This window comes from Podarcis erhardii (assembly GCF_964252035.2).
Source record: "Podarcis erhardii genome assembly, chromosome: 6".
Classification (NCBI taxonomy): Eukaryota; Metazoa; Chordata; class Lepidosauria; order Squamata; family Lacertidae; genus Podarcis; species Podarcis erhardii.
Genome location: NC_138510.1, coordinates 85,454,888 through 85,476,399, shown reverse-complemented (window position 1 = coordinate 85,476,399; position 21,512 = coordinate 85,454,888). Strand labels below are relative to the sequence as shown.

The 21,512-nt window shown below is 42.0% G+C and overlaps 1 protein-coding gene across 2 annotated transcripts; it reads left to right on the top strand.

The window, feature by feature from the left end:
* The first annotated feature begins 6,480 nt into the window (after positions 1-6,480).
* On the top strand, positions 6,481-21,329 carry RGS13 (regulator of G protein signaling 13). Of its 2 annotated transcripts, none has more exons than XM_081866219.1 (5): positions 6,481-6,817; positions 13,119-13,187; positions 16,972-17,033; positions 17,838-18,004; positions 20,726-21,329. In XM_081866219.1, the coding sequence occupies exons 2-5, from the start codon at positions 13,123-13,125 to the stop codon at positions 20,933-20,935; spliced, it is 504 nt and encodes a 167-aa protein (XP_081722345.1). In that variant the 5' UTR covers positions 6,481-6,817; positions 13,119-13,122; the 3' UTR covers positions 20,936-21,329. The 2 variants fall into 2 exon arrangements, with proteins under 2 accessions (XP_081722345.1, XP_081722346.1); XM_081866220.1 differs by lacking the exon at positions 6,481-6,817 and adding an exon at positions 10,528-10,549.
* Positions 21,330-21,512: the final 183 nt, after the last annotated feature.

The following is a 21,512-nucleotide window of genomic DNA, read 5'->3' as shown; positions in this document are numbered from 1 at the left end:
AGAGGACTATAAACATCTTCCTTTTACTTACCCTTCTTGTAAGGGGAAAAAAACACACACAGAGCACTTAACTAAACCAAATAGAATAAACTTTACAAGGTTTGCAGACCCCTTTCCAGTTCGTAAATTTAATCACACCCTTGAAAAGGAAAGGAGCACATTTAGTGCTTTTCTGGATGAAGGTCTGGCTTAGTCCAAACGGTTATAAAAATAGTAATGTACCCCATCCAGCCTTACAGCGTTTCATCCTAGCATCCAAGGATCTGTCTGAAGAATACCAATGGAAGCATCTGCTCTCTGTCCAAAACCATAAAAAAGCCATACTTCAAGACATTAGCCTCCATGTTACATAGCAACCAAGTCTTGGCATTTACCATTGTTCCAGAGACTGGAATGGCTTCCTCTGTCTAAATATCATTCACTAAGCCAGTTTCCAGTTAACACAAATTCCCAACACACATATAGCTTGCATTAGCCTTCTTCAACCTGTGCCTTCCCAAATCATTGTTGGACTACACCTCCCATCAGGTCAGGGATGAAGGGTGTTGTTGCCAGCAACATCTGGGGGACACCTTGAGCATGTGTGTGACAGTCAGTATTTACATTGTCATGGTATAGCTATCAGGAGTTGTGTGTTTACACACAACTGATGGGGAGAGAGCCCAAGTCTGAGGGAAGGGAGATGCAGGCTGACATGTTCTTTGGCTTCTAAGTGCAGTGTGAGGGCAGAAACCAGCAGATGGAGATTCCATTGCATAATTGGAAGACTACAGTACTTGGGCAGTGCTGGATACAGTTCCATATGATCTGTGACAGCAATGCACTCAAAAGCAACTTTGTAGTACAAAATAGCAGCTTTTCAGCTCTTACACTCAGTTGGACCTCCATTTTCGGTGTGTGCTCAGCCTTTGCTCCCAGGATTGGAGCAGGATTAGTTTCTTTCCCAGCACAAATTACTTGGCACCTGGAGGTAAAAATATGTTTTCAATCTACAGGACATGGCTATTTTTCACTCAGCGTGCAGCACATTCATACTAAAGAACATAACACAAGGACAAAGATATCACATTTGATCAGGATATATTTTGGACATGCATGAAGTTGATTCAGTTAACTACCATGCTGGAATAAAAATCTGTGCATATCTACAAAGGCCCACTTTACAAAAATAAAATAAAAAATAAAAGCATGCTCCCTGGACTGAGTGTCTCCCAAAATATGCAAGTGTGCACTGCACAGTAAAGCAAGTTGCTTTCACAGCTCTGTCATGAAAGGGGGGACGCGCATGTGACACGATTATCCACCCGCATTTTCATTTGCAGTACTATTTAGTACATTAGGTGATGCCCTAATGCACAGGTTTATGCACTGAGGTGGCACACTCATGCACACTGACCTTAAATATTTCTCAGCTGGAATGTTTTTCAGGCTGCTCATCCTCAAATCATGACAACTGGCCAAAGGGTGAAATCCTGGTTGGGCCTAGGCCAGGGTTTCCCAAACTTAGGTCTCCACCTGTTTTTGGACTACAACTCCCATCACCCCCTAGCTAGCAGGACCAGTGGTCAGTGGTGATGGGAACTGTAGTCCAAAAATAACTGGAGACCCATGCTTGGGAAACCCTGACCTAGACAATACTAGCAAAATAACAACCTGAAACCCATACCATCCTAATACTTGTGTATGACAGTTTCCGTTTGCCACAGTGCATAGAAAACAGTTGTAGACTGGAAGTGTTGTAGACAGTCAAGGATGTGGTTTAATCTGAATCTAGACATTGCAGCTCGTAACCTCAGGAGTTAGTGGCTTGAGCTGGGCCAGATTAAAAGTGCAGCAAGTAGACAGTCCTACTTCGTTGACCACTCAAAAGCAAATTTTAACATAATTGCTGTAGCAATACAGAATATCTCACTCTAATGGTGAAGATTATGACCAGGTGACCTGCTCAGTTTGTTGTCCAGGTTCTAACTGCTGTTGATGGACAAATTTAGGCCCCTTTTGTTCTCCCTTCTTAAGATTCATAATGCTAGAACTTCGGAGCATCCTTTGAAGCTGAGTATTGGAAAACTGGGGATGCGGGTGGCGTTGTGGGTTAAACCACAGAGCCCAGGACCTGCTGATCAGGTCGGCGGTTCGAATCCCCACAACGGGGTGAGCTCCTGTTGCTCGGTCCCTGCTCCTGCCAACCTAGCAGTTCGAAAGCACATCAAAGTGCAAGTAGATAAATAAGTACCACTCCAGCGGGAAGGTAAACGGTGTTTCTGTGTGCTTCTCTGGTTCACCAGAAGCGGCTTAGTCATGCTGGCCACATGACCTGGAAGCTGTACACCGGCTCCCTCAGCCAATAAAGCGAGATGAGCGCCACAACCCCAGAGTCGGTCATGACTGGACCTAATGGTCAGGGGTCCCTTTACCTTTTACCTATTGGAAAACTGAGGACAGACAAAAGAAAGTAGTTTTTCACACAGTGCATAACAGAAACTATGGAATTTTCTCCCACAAAAAAAGTAATGGCCACCAGATCAGATGCCTTTAAAAGCATTCACTAGATGCTTTTCACAACTGAGTGAAGTCTCCTGCAGAGTTAATTTCCTAAAAGTATTGGAACTGCCTTTGATGCATCTTGGGATTTATTTTCTGCCTGAGCATTTAAGGGGAAATTTTAAGTGCTTTTGGCTGGGGTGGAAGAACAATGTGTTCTACTGTACTACACTATCAGATCACATCGCTAGATAATATTAACTTATTGTAGTTTTCTTGTTTTCTCTTGGGGTGGGAGAGGTCTTCACTGTGCCTAGGCTACAGTGTCCCTTCCCAGGCCATAGTTTGCTTAATTCATGGTTCTGAATGTGCATCCTATGTAAATATACACTATTTCAGATCAGGATTGCAAAGGAGGAGGAGGAGGACAAACACATTGCTGTGATTTATTGACAACTAAAGAATTCAGGTTGCTTTTTTTTTTTTCAAATATTTGCCCACAAGTTGTGTGTATGTGGACATTGGCTGATCTTTGGAAGAACATATATAGTAAGGGCAGGAACATTTCTGATCTGTGGTTATCAATGTAAGAAGGCATTAATATTTCGTTCATTACAAGCAGCGGTTTTTCCATTCTGGTGCAGCTTGGCTTTTGACAAAAACTGCATTATTGGACTAGCTGTCCACTGTGGTGGAATTTTACGTAAGTAATTATAAAATCATTATGTTATTTCACACCGTCCCTTTCCATGAAAAAGCTATTCCTTTCAATACAGAGAAAATACAATACAAATGTGGGGTGGGGTGGGGTGGGGTGGGGAGCAATAAATTACATATCATTTGCAGACTAAAAGCAACAACAGTGAATACTGATCACATGTGCTGTACTGATTTCTGTTCTGGACATGGGCCAAATATGAGAATATCAGCAAATTCCACTCTGATTTTCATCTGAATTCTCTAACACCCCTATCTGTGGCCATCTACACTGTCTGTCTTAAAATTGTCCAGAAAGGCACACAGAGACCCTAAAAGTACATGGGACAGTGCTCTACACACAGACAATACTTTTTTCTAGACATAGGTAATTTTAAACACAACAACCCTGTGAGATAGGTTAGGCTGAGAGACATTGACTGGCCCAAGGTCATCCAATAAACTTTGTGAATGTGTGGGGATTTGAACCCTGGTCTCCCAGATCCCTAGTCCAACACTCTAACCACTGCACCACACCAGAACAGACAGTTCTCTGGACACCCTCTTTCTGTCATCCAATTCGGTCTGAATCAACTTTAGGCTTTTGTGCCTAAAGTTCCTTGCAAGGTTGTTACAGCAGAGCAAAGCTCTCTTGGCCAGATGACAAAAGCCCATTCAACATCCAGAAAAGCTCTGCTGGATAGCTACTTGGTAGGCATGGTGGTGCACCCTCATTTGTGTTTGGTCAGGTTTAGACCAAGACTTACACCACCTACACTCTAGCTGCCAGCATTTCTGTTTCATTACACACGGGTCAATGGAGTGACAGCAAGGGCACTCAGAAGAGATTGTATCAATAGCTCTGCACATCTCACTATAACACAGTGAGACAAGAACCTCAACAGCAGTGTCAGACATGTCCCATAGCATTCCCCAGGAGCCCTGGGGCCCCAAGCACCCACAAAATTCTCCATGAAGGGGCTGGGCACCCACAAATTTTGGTGCCAGGGTCATGCATGCTGCATGGCTCCCATGGTCCTGAGAATTCAGGAATCCATAAAATGCCACCAGTCTCTGGAAGCAGATCATCTCAATAGGTCCCCTGCCCTTGCAGAGTGGAGTGGCTATATACATTCAGCCCAAATGTCCAGGGTATGGTCCATCCATGACAACAGACAAAGCAAGTCCACCAATCAACAAAGCCTAACCAATGCGCTCTGTGGCAAAGACCAGGCTGAGGGTATGTTTGGCCACATGTCCTTGATAGAGTCCTCATCTTCTCTGCCTCAAGCAGAAAAATATATTGGGCCAGCTCTGCTGGATGCGAAGACTTAGGTAGGAGACTTTCACTTTATTTTTTTGTAGGCCTTTCATATCTATTGCAGAGAAATTCAATTCAGTTCCCATTTTTAAATGAATTGACCTAATTCGTACTTCCCAAAATGAGACGCAAACTGAAACATAGCCAGCCTTCAAAATTCACTCTTCTGATTTCTCAGTGCTGTTCTCCAGCGAAGCAATGGATCCACAAATGCACATACAAGTGTAAACTGTGCGTATAAATGGATATACTGGTGAAAATGACATGAAAAATGGAATACCAGTTTCTGAGAATCACAGGTAGGGAGAGTGTGTTGTACACATGTCCTCCTTGTGGGCTTCTGATAGGCATCTGGTTGACCACTTTGAGATCAGGATGTTGGGTGTTGGAAATGTAAAGAAAAAGAGGAAACATTTTATCACATGTTGTGGGAATGTAAAAAGGTGAAATGCTTCTGGGAGATGATATATAATGAGATGAAAAAAATGTTGAAATATACATTTATAAAGAAACCAGAAACATTTTGGGGGGGCATTGTTGGGAGTGATATAAATAGAAAGGAATATAAGCTCTTTTTATATGCAATAACAGCAGCAAGAATATTATTGGCCCAAAAATGGAAGCAAGAAGAATTACCGGCGATTGAAGAATGGAGGATGAAGTTAATGTACTGTGCAGAACTAGTTACAGATAGGTAGATAGGTAGCCGTGTTGGTCTGCCATAGTCAAAACAAAATTAAAAAATTCCTTCCAGTAGCACCTTAAAGACCAACTAAGTTAGTTCTTGGTATGAGCTTTCGTGTGCATGCACACTTCTTCAGATACACATGTGTATCTGAAGATACACATGTGTATCTGAAGAAGTGATACACATGTGTATCTGAAGAAGTGTGCATGCACACGAAAGCTCATACCAAGAACTAACTTAGTTGGTCTTTAAGGTGCTACTGGAAGGAATTTTTTTATTTTGTTTTGTGCAAAACTAGATAAACTAACAGGAAAGGTTCGAAACTGGCGGGACCAGAAATTCATGGAAGACTGGAGTAAATTTACGGACTATTTGAAAAGTATTTGTGACGAACAGACAACGTGTGTAGGTTTGCAAGAAGCTTTTTGGGAGGAGTATCATTGGAAGTATTGCAAAAATGGAGAAGGGGAAGGATGATTTGTTAAGAAGTGGTTAAAATGGTAGATCATCAGATGTGCTGATGGAAGTCTAAAAAGATTGTATAAGTGATAAGTTTTGTGGTACGTTTTAAAATTTGTATGTTAAAATCAATAAAAATATTTTTAAGAAAGAGAAATCAGGATGTTGGAGCAGATGAGCCATGTAATATATTCTCATGATAGCAATGTAGGCGCTAGGCAAGACTTTCTAGGGATAGCATTCCATAAGTAGGGCAACATCCCAGTTACCCCAGCTAACTGCAAAGATGACTAATAGGCAGGTTCATATTAGCGCATGAAATCTTTCAAGTGCCCAGGTACCCAGGCTACCTACCCCAGTTGTGTAAAAATGGAGAGTTGTCTTCAACTACCTTATACTCAGAGTTGACACACTGAAGTTAATAACCATGGATAGCTTAGGCCAATTAATGTCAACAGCTCTGCCCTGAGCAAAAGTTAGTCAAAGACAACCCAAAGAATCCTTTTCAGGTTTGAAAACTCAGAACCTCATGGAAAGCACATGATCTATGACCTGTTCACCAGCTATAGTTGTCTCACAGCAAAAATGGGTTAAGGCTTATCTCTGACCACCATTCACTTTTCAAACAAGGTTCTAGGAATGACAAAAGGAAGTGTCATTTGATTAAAAGGGGCTGGAAAATATTAGTCACAAAATCCTGGCCTTGTATAACAATGGGTGCAAACGTTCATGCAAAAGTTAAATCATCTTCAGTCATTTTGGTTGATCAGTAAAGATCTCCTGAGAGAGACAGGACAAGCATTCTCTTATCAAAGGTTCATTAAAGGCCAACGGAACATTCTTTTTTAAAAACACACACACAAACTGCACACTTAACCACAAGCAAAGTTTGCATGTAAGCTCACGAGAACTTCTGCCATATACAGCATTATCTGCTGTGACATTCCAGCTGTAGAAGAAAAGAACTGGGTGCTTTAAGAAAAAGCAAGAGGAACACTTTAACAGAGGGGTCTTCAGAAACATCCCTCCATTCCGAGTCCTGCTGTTGTCACCACCAGAAGAAACCTCATTAAAACAGCAAGAAGTTTGCACCCGTCAAATTTCAAACAGAAGCAAATCATTTCCTCCACAACCACAACCAATAAAACCCCCAAACCCTGGAGGATATTGTGGTGAGTACACAATCTATCAGCACTGGCACCCCAGTTGTTGAGCACCTTCCATCTGGCAGTCTAGCTGGTGCCTATCTTGGCTATTTTCTGACACCAGCTAAGGACTGATCTCATTTGCTCTGAATAGGGTTTTGAGAATTTTGGAAGGAATTGGACGATGTGTTAATGATATGCTTCAATTGTGTTTTGTTGTTATGCTGTCTTTTATGTTGTTGTTATATGCCCTGGGATCACTCATGATGAGGGGTGGAAAATAAATCCTATAAATAAATAATGTTAAATAAAAACCTGCTTATCTTTCTTAGGCAGAGGGAGGTTTTGTTTTATGGTTTTTTTTATTTTGTTTTGTTTTTTTCTTTTAAAGAAAAAAAGCAAGTGGCCAAGATTTCTAAACCTACTTCCTTCACAAACCAGTTAATTGATACCTTCAAACATCCTTTCTATAAAATTATCCATGCAAATATCTATCTCCAGGTAGTAATCATCATTAAATGGGGGTCAGTCTAAAACTTTAAGTGCCAATTCTGTATGATGGGAATGAAACATTCATGCCCTTTAAAAAAGTTGTGGAGTTCTTTCTCCTTGTCCTCAGCTAACAAATATATTATAGGTTCATCTGCGTCTAATAAAGATATGCTGTAGAAAATGTTAGTTCTTTATCTCTTCTTTCTTTTATAGTTGTGGGAAGGCACAAAAAATAGATTTGTTCTCAGGTGTGTGGGTCAATGGAGAAGATAAAATTTTAAATCTCAAAGATGTAAATATCACAAGTTTCATTCAGCTGAATTAGTGGAAATTACATACAAAAAATCCATTATATTAAGGGAAATTGTTTGAAAAAATGTGCATGATGAATATAATTGTGAAGAAAAAATGTGTATATTAAGAAAAATGACATACGTAAAATGCTGGCAAATGGTGAAGATTATTAAAAAGGGGGGGCTGATGTGGAAATATGGTCAACTGAACTCAATAGTGGAAATATGAGCAACTAAGAGAACCTGAAGGGACGTGGGTGGCACTGTGGGTTAAATCACAGAGCCTAGGGCTTGCCGATCAGAAGGTCTGCGGTTTGAATCCCTGCGACGGGGTGAGCTCCCGTTGCTCGGTCCCTGCTCCTGCCAACCTAGCAGTTCGAAAGCACATCAAAGTGCAAATAGATAAATAGGTACCGCTCCGGTGGGAAGGTAAACGGCGTTTCCGTGCGCTACTCTGGTTCTCCAGAAGTGGCTTAGTCATGCTGGCCACATGACCCAGAAACTGTACACCTGCTCCGTCGGCCAATAAAGCAAGATTAGCGCCGCAACCCCAGAGTCGGTCATGACTGGACCTAATGGTCAGGGGTCCCTTTACCTTTAAGAGAACCTGAGATTGACCAATTGATCCATCCCTAGTCTAAGGCCAACCTGCTATGCTTTATATACCATCCTACTTCTCACTAATGGAAATGACCAGAGGTCAGAAGACAAAATGTCAAGAAAAATCAGGTGAAATTTCACTCCTGTCTAAGTTGCCACTAAATTCCACCATCAATATGGCTGCCTTGGATTTGCTTTATGCTGGATTATGCGTCTGAAGCTCATGGTATGACAGCTTGTGAAACCTGAGGTAGTAATTATCAAAGTATGCTCTAGAGGACACTAGGGTGTGACCAGATTAACTTCAGGACTGTGCAAGAAATTTATTTAATAGTTATAGAGCCTACAACTATAGAACAGCCCCAAAACCTCTCTAGTCCAGCATCCTGATTGGTACAATGGTGAACTAGATGCTTTTGGGAAGTTCACAAGCAGGATATGAATAGCTCACTGCTGTGCAAGACCTCTTGGTACGAAGACGAAACACTGTCTCCGAACGCCATTCAAATTCAAAGTACTTTTTCATAGAGGAGGCTGCCTGCTACTGCTTCAGATAATGCATTGTCTTTTTCTGGCCAGAGATGCTACACCAGCTTCGTGACAGGTGGGTCGTTGTCGCTTAGCAGAAGGGGTGAAGTGGTGGCAAGGTCAGTGCGGTGCAAACACACTAGCAGGAGCACCAGATTATTGACACTTCAGTCCCTCTTCTTCCCCATCCACCCACACAATTGAGAATGAATCTGTCTTCAGTCTTGCAGACAGTTGCCTCCCCACAACTGCCAAACAAGGTAAAGAAAAGGAATTAACATCTTCTACAGGATTTTGGCAGCAAACCACCTGCTGGGAAGCTAGCTTCCAACAGACTCTACAGAAAGGATGCCTTGTCTCTAGATCTTGTGTGGCTGGAACCCAAAGCAGAGTTGCCAGTGTGGTGTAGTGGTTAAGAGTGGTAGACTCGTAATCTGGTGAACCAGGTTCGCGTCTCCGCTCCTCCACATGCAGCTTCTGGGTGCCACACAGCCCACTCCAGAGTTTGGCAGGAGTGAAATGGAAGCATTCAGCTCTCCAGCAAATGTTTCTGCCCGTAGCAACAAATTACAAATACCACACAGAACAAAACATCTAAAACTATGGCTTCATGGGTGTCTCTGAAGGGACATGATGTAACCTCACAACCTGATGAATGGACTCTAAGTGCCAAGCAAGTGATCTAAAAGTGGAAGGAAGCTCACTCATACATAGACAATTCCTGGCTCAATTGATGAAATGGGAAGCACGCTCCCTCCTGGTAAGCAAGAATTAAGCTGTGACTTTGAGAGCCAGTGTGGTGTAGTGGTTAAGAGCAGTGGACTCATAATCTGGTGAACTGGGTTTGCGTCCCCGCTCCTCCACATGCAGCTGCTGGGTGACCTTGGGTCAGTCACACTTCTCTGAAGTCTCTCAGCCCCACTCACCTAACAGAGTGTTTGTTGTGGGGGAGGAAGGGAAAGGAGAATGTTAACCACTTTGAGACTCCTTCGGGTAGTGATAAAGTGGGATATCAAATCCAAACTCTTTTTCTTCTACTACTTGCCCTCAAAGGAGTCTGCCTTTTGAATTCCCATTTGAATGGGAATGCCCATTGACTTTGTGGGGGCCTGACTCTCTCAAATATTTTATTGTGGGGGCTGAAGCCCCTACGGCCCCTAGAAGTTCCTATGAACTGGGGTTAAATTCTCCTGGAAGACACAATCTAACCCTTGTGGGAACACTAAACAGTGATGCAAAACCAAACAGATGGCCTCCAGGCCTTTATTATCAAAAGGGCTTGCCTGAAAAAAGGAAAGGGGCGCACCTTTCACATTGCACAAATAAGCCCTTTGTTCTCTCAGCACCTCCTAGAGCCATAGATATTTGCTTAACACTTTTTTGTTTGTTCCAGGAGCTTTATGTTCCAGGAGGCAACTGGTCTATCTTTAAGGTGGAGCATTCTTCATACACTGTGCGAGAAAGAAATATGTTCCACTCACTTCAGCATGAAGTCTGATTTCACTTGAATCCTCCTGAGTGTCAGGTGAAAACAAAAACTACCAAGCACAGTTGAGAGCATAGGATTGGGCATCTAAGTGCTCCCCTCCTTCTGTGAAGCATTATTCTCGGGCACCTTGGACGTTACAGCTCTCGTTTTATCCCTGCTATTGGTGCCTTCATTCCTGCTCTCTTGAATAAGGAGCAAAGTTGTTTCACTTTACACCACTGGCTAGCCCCTCACAGTGAAGCAAAGAACGCACAGTGGCAATGGACTGTTTCTCTGGAGTCTAGCAGGCCTGCCTGGGAGAGTTTAGAGTACCCAAATTTTAAAGGACGGCCAGCCCAAGACATTTTGTGGCCTGAGGTGAAGTTGACACGAGGGATGTGGTGGTGGGGATTCAATTCAGTTCACATTTAAAGCTGGACCTACCCAATCTGCTTATTATTATTATTATTATTATTATTATTATTATTACTATTATTATTATTATTATCATCATCATCACCACCACGACCATCATCATCACCATCTGTATCTAAAACCATGTTTGCATGTTTGCATCTCAAGGAGCATTTTATCCAAGGATAGCTGACTGACCCATTGACCCATCCTTCTCCCACTTTTAGTCTGATCCTCTGATAAAATTATCTGCATCATGGACAGAGTGAGAGCATTGTAGATATAGTCCACGAGGGGGCAGTGGAAGCGTTGGTTCCTCCTATTGCTTCTGCAGAAGGAAGGCTGCCTCCCCACATTCACAGGTCTAATATAAACAAAACAAAGAGGGGAGCAACGTTTTTAGGCATGCCTTTAGATATTGTGGGTCATAATCAAGCTACAGTTAATCACAAATAAGTTCCCCTGAAAATTTTAAGACATAAATACTTTGCAGGTGACTCATTCCACTGGGTTCAGTGGGACTCAGGTATAATAATAATAATAATAATAATAATAATAATAATAATAATAATATATTATTTATACCCTGTCTATCTGGCTGGGTTTCCCCAGCCATTCTGGGTGGCTTCCAACAAAATATTAAAATACAATAGTCCTTCAGATATTAAAAGCTTCCCTAAAGAGGGCTGCCTTCAGATGTCTTCTAAAAGTCAAATAGTTGTTAATTTCCTTGACATCTGATGGGAGGGCGTTCCACAGGGCAGGTGCCACTACTGAGAAGCCCTCTGCCTAGTTCCCTGAAGTTTCACTTTTCGCAGTGAGGGAACTGCCAGAAGGCCCTCGGAGCTGGACCTCAGTGTCCGGGCTGAACGATGGGGGTGGAGACACTCCTTCAGATATACTGGACCGAGGCTGTTTAGGGCTTTAAAGGTCAGCACCAACACTTTGAATTGTGCTCGGAAATGTACTGGGAGCCATCTAACTTTAACTGTACTAGGTATGGTAGCCTATATACTAACAACAAACTTGTTCTCTTAGAGTGGATCTTTATGTAGTCAAAACAGCAGTACCTGAGGAGCAAGGAAGGGAAAACTGGGAGGAAGCAGGATGGAATGGAGTATCCTGGACAAAGACCTGCCTGGCTGGCTAGATCACTGACTGCATGAATAATGACTGCATTCATTATCACTGACTGCATGATCACTGACTGCATGAATAATGACTGCATTCTGAAGAAGTGTGCATGCACATGAAAGCTCATACCAAGAACTGACTTAGTTGGTCTTTAAGGTGCTACTAGAAGGAATTTGTTTTGTTTTGCATGAATAATATGAGACTGTCTCGACAGCATTTTCTTCTAAAATATGATTATAATACGGCAATAGATCTGCACCAACTAAGCAGCTTTCATTTGAGAGGGAGATGCAACTCTCTGCTTTTAGTTAGTGCTATCAGGAAGGAAGGCATGCCATATTTGTATCTTTTGCTTTCAGAAGATAGAGGATTTATCTCATTATCTGTCTATAATATGCCTTGCCTGGGCAATGATTTTTGGCATAGGTTGTAGAAGATGAGCCTCTGTGAAAACACGTTATTGTTTTGATTGGGAAATTGCCTTTACAAAGTAGTTCTGTTGACACTGGCAATGCCAAAGATTAGAAATAGATTTGCAACACAAAATATACATAACTATGTGTTGCGGACAGAATGTCATCTAGCAGTTTATACACCAATGACATGTCAGCCTAAGATTTTATTGTGAGTTTGTCCACTTTATGTTGGGTGTTTCAGCTATGGCTTATATGAAAAAGTGAACAAGTATCATCAGAACTAGGGAAGGAAGTCTGGTCTACTGTGAAATGCTCCATTTTAACAAGGTGCAAGAAAATCCATAACCAAACAGATTCTTAATATGGGGGTTTTATAAAGAACTTATAGATACAATATGTCAAATAACAGTGCAAAAAAAAAATTATGCTCAAAGAGAAAAAGCGTTTCTTGGAACCTTTAATGTTCCTAAGAGAAATAAAGATTTATTGGAAACTTTATGTTGCAAGATCCATTAATATATTGTTGGATAAAAATGAAGATGCATTAAGATGTCTCCATCTGAAAGTAATATTTAATTGATTTTGCATGTTTTTATATTCTTAAGTATTGAATAAAGACTTTCACCATGAAGAATATGCCATACTCATGCCCTAAAAATGTACCTGGCTGAGTATTATGCATTAGTACTACAGTTACTACTACTATGCCATCAATGCTCATGGTGCTTTTGAGAGTATTGTACCTCAGAGTTTTGGTCATGTCTACAGAATGGAAGATGGCAGTATCCCCAGGGATACAGGGAGCTGGCTTCAGGCACCAAGCCAAACTCTGCCAACAAAGATGTCTGCAAACATGACATGAAGACTGGCAATGTCGACTCCATTGTGTGGGAATCCCTTCCCTAAAACTGGAATGGGGGAATGGTAACTGTAATAATACAGAACACATCAAGTGCTTACGTATACCTATTTTCTTCAACTAGGATAATGAGTCCCCGAATCTGCTGGCTCTGCAACATCTTCAGAGATGGCACAAATGGAATCGCTTCAAAGTAAGTGCAATCTGAAAAAAGCACATCAATAGAATACAGAGAACTATAGTTCTTCTGATTTTTGTTAGTCTCTTCTACTTTTAAATTCCATTGATTTCAAAGAGAGTTGTAAGCATCCCATTGAAATAATCAAGATTTTGGGAAGTAGCATTTTGTGATTCTATGCTAAAAAACTACTTTGGGGGAGTGTGTGTGCAATTTTTTTAAGTAAAAGACTTTGCTCATTATTATTTCATTTATTTATTAAATGAAAAAGCCCAGCAATGTAATCCTAGATATGTCTGCTTGCACGTAAGCGGCTGAACAATTGCTGCCCTATAAATCTTCCTAAAATTAGCTGTAACTTTGAAACCAATGGGGGAAAAACAGTCATGCCTAATATAAGTCACATTGTTACAACCATAACTGACTTGTCACAGCTATTACAAAGTAGCTTATCAAAAGAAATAATTGAAGTGCCTAGATTGGAGCGATGATTTCAGTAACACATGCTATCAAGACAAGATACAGTTTCCAAGAGCCAACAGGAAACTGATGTCTGGAAACAGCTTGCAGAGGCTGTGAAAGTCTCAGACCAGACCTGCCAGGATGTCTCTGCAAGGCTCATGAGACCTGCTGCTTTGCCTGCACAGCTTTAACCTTGCTGCCACCCTGCCCACCCTGCCCACAGAGGAAAGCCACACCACATGGGCTGCTACTGCATGGCTGCCACCTAGTGTTGCAGCACTTGAAACTTCTATATTGATTTTAACCTGCAAGAATAAGTAATGCAACAATCTCTGATTGTACAGTGGTACCTTGGGTTAAGAACTTAATTCGTTCTGGAGATCCGTTCTTAACCTGAAACTGTTCTTAACCTGAGGTACCACTTTAGCTAATGGGGCCTCCCACTGCTGCCATGCCGCTACCGCACGATTTCTGTTCTCATCCTGAAGCAAAGTTCTTAACCCGAGGTAATATTTCTGGGTTAGCGGAGTCTGTAACCTGAAGCGTCTGTAACCCGAGGTACCACTGTATTGGAGTGGATTGGAGTGATTATTCTGTGATATTATGGCAGTGAACAAAGCTGTATGGTAACTTTTGAATAAATTGTTTTTTTGGCGGGGTTTTAAGTTTCCATTTCAGATGCATCAAAATCTCAATTGCTGCACCTTTTTCCTTTGCAAATTTTGTCACCAATTCCTTCAGGTCGAGCATCAGCAAATTCACAGAATGATCACTCCAATCCTCTATTGAAACTTTAACGAGATTTAAGTGTTAACATCACAGTTCGCAAGGTTATTCAAAGCGATGTGCGTGCCAAAACTGTTCCTTTTAGATTTGAGAAAGGCAATCAGAGATGGTTGCATTACTTATTCTTGCAAGTCAAAATTAATTTAGAAGTTTCAAGGGTTTTGCAACATTGTTGAGTGTGTGTGGGCTTTTATAAGTTTGAGCTTGGATAAACTGCATTCAAAATACAAAATAAAAGTAAAATATTGTCAGAAATTTATGGCATAAACTAATCTATATAAAACTGGGCTCCTCAGCAGCTGCAAGCATGCATAGGCAAGCACACATGGGTGTAGTCAGGATTTTTGTTAGAGGGGCAGAACCTTAGTTTGCTATGTATTGTTATTGATTGTTATTGATTTTTGTTGATTTATGGGGGCAGCTGCCCCTCCCTGTCCCCCTGGCTATGCCCATGCAAGCACATCTCCTATTCCAAACTCTCAAGGGAGATTTTCATCTAATTTCATAACTTTTAGGTCAGAGGTGGATTTAGGACAGCGTGACTCAGTTCAACTGCACTGGGCACCAAGCTGAGGGGGTGCCACAGGTTGTCGCAGACATGACATATGAGCCGAATGGAAAGCAAGAGGTGGGGAGGGATTCCATACCAGGCGCCACTGAAATTTGAAACACCCAAGAGCACCACTGCTTTTACCAGCCTTTGTAGCCAATTTACCCACATTCTGCCTGACAAAGGAAGTTCCCCAGCTACTACAATTCCACAACGAATATAATACTATCCCTAGGATGGTGTAAAATAGCAGGTGAAGGGCTGGAGCAAAGTCACATGACATGGAGCTTTGCTGGTGTTTTATATATCATAGAATTGTAGAATTGGAAAGGACCATGAAATGCAGGAATCTTTTGTTCAACGTGGGGCTCAAACCCACAACTGTGTGATTAAGAGTCTCACGCTCTACCGACTGAGCTATCCAAGTAGGAGTGTGGTGGTTCAAGGCACCAACCAAACAAAGAATAGAATGTATTTTTATCAGAGGGGGAATCTTCTTATTGCTAACACACACAGAAACAACCCAGACACTTTGCTAGGGTAAGCTAAAAATGTCCTAAGGCAAATAACAGTGATGGTTATAAATCACCAACGCTGTAAAATCCTGCAAACGGCTGTTGTGCAAGGCAGGTTTATGAATCTTTTGTTTGGGTTCAGTGTACAAAGGCCAATTTTGCTTTTAATCAAGAATGGATTAGGAATGAACTTTGTAATAATTAAGTGGCTTTGGTAAGCATGTGGAACTGATGTCAGGCCAAGCGGGGATGAAGAAAATTATCCTCTAACTTTTAGGTGGTCCAGGATGGCTACTCTATTTTGTTTCTTTAATGCAAGATCTTCAAAATTGGGGATGCAGGAGAAATTCAGTTCAGTTCACATTTAATGGTGAACCTACCCAATTCATACTTTCTGAAACAAAATGCAAGCCTCAACATAGTCCGCCTTCAAAATTCACACTTCTCAGAATTTTGCAGTGCACCAGCCCAGTAACATGCAGAAAAATGCATACATTAATTTGAAAAAATAACACGTAAACATGCATCAAATAGGGAGAAATTGCTTGCAAAAAATGCATATTTACTTAAAAGTAACATAAACATACAAAAATGCACTGTCTAAGGGGAAATTGCTTTGCAAACTTGTAGTAGGGAAATTTCATACAAAAAAATGTATAGGAGAAAAAAGTGTATTAGGAAAACTTCACTCTAAAATGCTAATAAATTTTCACGAGGACTTGTAAAATGTAAAAGGAGGTGGAAATACAAAGAATTGGGTTTAAGATTCAAAAAATTAGAAACCAAAATTGACAGATTTGTCCATCCATAGCTGCAATCCTATACACATTTACCTGGGATTAAGCACCAGAACTCTGGGAACTCAGGATGAGGAATAATGGGGAAAAGAATGGCATGGTTGAAGTCCAGTTTCCTTTTAGAAGGCACAACACTTCACATTTTGAACTAACCAGCTCAGAACAAAATAGATCCTTAAGACCTTCATTTTTCAGGTAGGGGTTCCGTACCTTGCATGGCAAGAGAATTACCTCTTCTACAGAATGATTAAAGGTGCACAAGGTCCTTTTTTTCTAGCTGGCCGCTGTAAAGGTAAAGGTACCCCTGACTGTTAGGTCCAGTCGCGAACGACTCTGGGGTTGCAGCACTCATCTCATTTTACTGGCCGAGGGAGCCAGTGTTTGTCCACAGAGTTTTTCCGGGTCATGTGGCCAGCATGACTAAGCCGCTTCTGGCAAACCAGAGCAGCTCATCGAAACACCGTTTACCTTCCCGCCGGAGCGGTACCTATTTATCTACTTGCACTGGTGTGCTTTCGAACTGCTCGGTGGGCAGGAGCTGGGACCAAACAACAGGAGCTCACCCCATCGTGGGGATTTGAACCACCAAACTTCTGATTGGCAAGCCCTAGGCTCAGTGGTTTAGACCACAGCGCTGTAGTTATTTGCTATTCTAAACACATGGTTTTCATTTCCCTTATTTCTCACAGAGTAAGTCTGGAGGAAGTGCTGCAGTGGTCTCAGTCTTTTGAAAAGCTAATGGCTACTAAATGTGAGTTATCATGTGATTTTTAACAAGAACACTAAGTGTGGGGATCTGTTTGTGTGTGTAAATTATGTACCCTGAAGGCTGGTGCATATAACTGACAGAAACTCAAATATTCTGTGAGGTGGGTGCAGACTAGTGATTGATCAGCTTTTCAAAGTGGATTAACCTAGATGATGTTCTCAGACTTCCTTGTAGATTTCGGCACTTCTCTGGATTTTGCAGTGCAATTTTGATTCAAAAACTGTGCACAACACCCCACTTCCCATGTTTTACATAAAAACGCATACAAAATGCCCACTTTAAAGGAAAACATATGGGATAATGTATGCATTAAAAATGCATATTTTATTAATCATTTCCGAGGAAGCATTGAGAAGCCGTTTCAGAATATATATATATATTTTTAAAACCTGCGTTTTTAAAATTGCACATGTAAAAACAATTTTAAAAGCATGAATGCCTTTCCTGCAAAGTGCAGTGATCATTTGGCTATATAAGGGATGACATGATCATGGAGATATTTGGGTCCCAAGCTATACTGTATAGGACTTTGTACATCAGTACCACACCTTGAACTTAGCCTGGTAGTTAACTGGCCACCAGTGCAGTCCTTTCAGCAGCAGTATAACATGGTACCGATAGCCTACAACAGCATGGCCCCGAGAAAGAGAATTTTTGGGCTCCATGATATTGCACGGGTCAAATGACTCACATGAGAGCATCCCAGATGTGCATCCCAGTTTTGGCACTCAACACATTTTAGGGTATGCATTGTTACCACACCGAGTGACCCCACCTGATTTTCAGATGGGCCTATTGTCTACAAAACCTACCTGAAGACTGAATACAGCGATGAGAACATTGAATTCTGGTTTGCTTGTGAAAAGTATAAGAAGATTGTATCGCAGAGGAAAAGAATGTCGATGGCACAGAAACTTTTCAAGGAATATATACAGCCTCAGGCTCCAAGGGAGGTAAGTTAATGATCTGGAGAGGAATACAGAAAGTCTGTTTTGGGTCTGGTGCTTGTTATCTAGGCAAATTAAACAGTGAAGTCTCCAAAAATTATTATATAATAATCTCAGATATCTCTTCAGGCAATTGAAAGCTAAAGATGGGGACCTTATTTTGTTTTATTTTTCTTATATTTATATCCTACCTTTCTTCTATCACAGAACCCAAAGTGATTCCCAGATAGTCAATACATCCAGACCTTCTTAGCATCAGCAAGGGGATGGTGATCTCTTGAGCCTTCACACCATAACCTGGAATTGTAGTAGCACAGGCAATAAATTTATGCCTCCTTTGCATCCTCAGTAGTCTTGTTATAATGGAGAAACATTAACTTCTCAGAGACTCCTGCTGCTCTTAAATCTTCCATGCCACTCTCTAAATTTCAGGCAGAGAAACCCAAATAAAACCCAAGTAACAGAACTTCACACTAATGGTGTGCTCATACCAGCCTGTTTCCCAGGCTCAGAGTGTCAGTTTTTCCATGAAATCCAAGGCAGGATCAATGTTTGGTGCTCTTTTTTTGAGCTTGGGACAGGAGAAGAGAAGCTTACAAGGTATAAACCAGGCTTCCTCAACTTCGGCCCTCCAGATGTTTTTGGCCTACAACTCCCATGATCCCTAGCTAGCAGGACCAGTGGTCAGGGATGGTGGGAATCGTAGTCTCAAAACATCTGGAGGCCCGAGGTTGAGGAAGCCTGCTATAAACAATGGAATCGTGGAACAGCCACATCAACTAGTTCCAGGCTTTCACTTGAAATGAGACCTGCCTAACTGGCAGATTGGCAATATCACATCTGCCTTCTGAAGAGGACTCGAGGTGCTCATGAACCAAGCAGAACACACTGAGATCCTTGTTCATGAGTGTTCCACTGCTGCCCTTTAAATGAGCATCCACGTGTGAACAGAACTTAGAAACAGAGCCAGCCAAAGACATTTTGCTGCCTGCAGTGACAATGGTGCCCCTCCCAATTCCATGTATAAAACCCAACTGGACTAGTGGATGGTTGGCTGGCATCTGTCTGCCTCAGGAGACACCGGAGGAGTGTGCCTTTGGGGGCACTCTGTTTGGCAGGTTGCAACGCCAACAGACCAATGTGAGAGACTCTTACTACATCACTGGTGATAGGATAGTGTATCCCCCACTAAACCTGTTCTTTTGTTTGCATGTTTAGCTTTTTTGCTATTTTTATTGTAGATCATCTTGAGATGTTTTTGTAGAAGGCAATTAATTAATTCATCATGTACTGTTTTAAAGAGCTTAAACATGGGCTTGAAATATAGGTCACTGCAGTGGCAAAAGTAACAGTAGGGGAACATCTTGATGAAATCCTTTAGTGGTGAATATGCCATCTGTGGCTTCATGTTCATGTGAAAGGTCCTGTTTTCCATTAGGATTTGCTTCTTGGAAGGAAAGCCTCATGTCATTGTTACACACAAAAAAAGTTGGGGAAGGACAGACTGCTTTCATAATAAGCATATTATGCAAAGGTGACCCAAACATGAAAAATCCATTTCAATTCCAAATGGGCGTCAATACTATATTATCTATCTATCTATCTATCTATCTATCTATCTATCTATCATCTATCTATCTATCTATCCATCCATCCATCTGTTTGTTTTTCCATTAATATCCCACACCTTTCCTCCAAAAGGTGAAGGTGGTATACATAGTTCTGCTCACCATTTTATCCTGACAAAAACTCTCAGAGGCAGAGACTGGCCCAAGGTCACCTAATGAACTTTGCGCCTATGTCAAGATTTGAATTCTGGTCTCCCAGGCCCTAGTCCAACACTCTAACCACTACTCCACATGGTCTCTGTGCGTATATAAGTACTTTCACGGTACAGTGGTGCCCCGCAAGACGAACGCCTTGCAAGACGGAAAACCCGCTAGACGAAAGGGTTTTCCGTTTTGGAGGCGCTTCGCAAAACAAATTTCCCTATGGGCTTGCTTCGCAAGACGAAAATGTCTTGTGAGTTCCTGCAGGGTTTTTTCCCTTTTTTCCCTCTTTTCCTAAGCCCTAAGCCACTTATCAGCTGATCCGCTAAAAGCCGCTAAACCGCTAATAGCGCTAATCCGCTAAGCTGTCAATGGGCTTGCTTCGCAAGACGAAAAAATGGCTAGACGAAGAGCCTCACGGAACAGATTAATTTTGTCTTGCGAGGCACCACTGTACAGCACTTTGGGCCCTTCCATCTTCACTTCACAGTTCCTCCTTTGAGCATCTCACTTTGACCTACCTCTTGCATTATCAAAACTCTTTTAGAAAACCTATTAATTTTGCTGAAAACTACTCTCCTTTTCAGGGTTGCAGGTGGCACTGTGGTCCAAATCACAGAGCCTAGGGTTTGCCGATCAGAAGGTCAGCAGTTCGAATCCCCACAATGGGGCGAGCTCCCATTGCTCGGTCCCAGCTACTGCCAACCTAGCATTCGAAAGCACGTCAAAGTGCAAGTAGATAAATAGGTACCACTCCGGCGGGAAGGTAAACAGCATTTCCATGCGCTGCTCTGGTTCGCCAGAAGTGGCTTAGTCATGCTGGCCACATGACCTGGAAGCTGTACGCCGGCTCCCTTGGCCAGTAAAGCAAGATGAGTGCCACAACGCCAGAATCGTCCATGACTGGACCTAATGGTCAGGGGTCCCTTTACCTTTACCTTTTTACTCTCCTTTTCAGATTAACATGGATAGTCAAGCAAGAGAAGCTGTTATCAAAAACATTCAAGAAGCAACACAGTCCTGTTTCAACGAAGCCCAGAAAATTGTTTACTTGCACATGGAAAGGGATTCCTACCCAAGGTTTCTTGGTTCAGAAATCTATCGAAACCTTTTCCTTACGCTTTCAATCAGACAGAAACCACTGGTGTCTATGAAAGAGGGAGAATGAGAACTCAGAAGCGGCCATTTTCACCATCTGTTTTTGAGCCTTATCATGAACAAGAGAAAATAAAGACACTAACGGAACATACATAGAACACAGATAAATCTTGTCATGTTTTAACTTGGCACAGGTAATATTGAACTGAACCATACAAATCAAATGTAAAAAATAATGTCAGTAGCAGCATGATTTGTTTATATTTCAGAGGGGGGGGGCAGCAACTTTGGAATAATCATAGTCTCTCTGAACAAACCAACCCAATTTCACATTGACACTTAGTAACAGAGGCACCAGCATGCAAGGTCTGGGGGCGGGGGACGTTGCATGCCTGATGTCAGTATTTTGGGAAGAGCCAAAGCCAGAGTCAAACACAGTGGCAGTGTGGCTTCAGTGACTGGCAGCTCCTTATCTTCCTCTTCCTCTACCTCTTCCTATGCCACCAGCAGGGGGCTGCTTTGACCCCCCCTTCCCCTAAGCGGCAGGAGGAGGAGGAGGAGGAACTGGTCACTGAAGCCACACTGTACTTGGCTCCACGCTTGGCCCTCTCCCCCCCCCCCCTGATTTTTTGGGACATTGGGGGCAA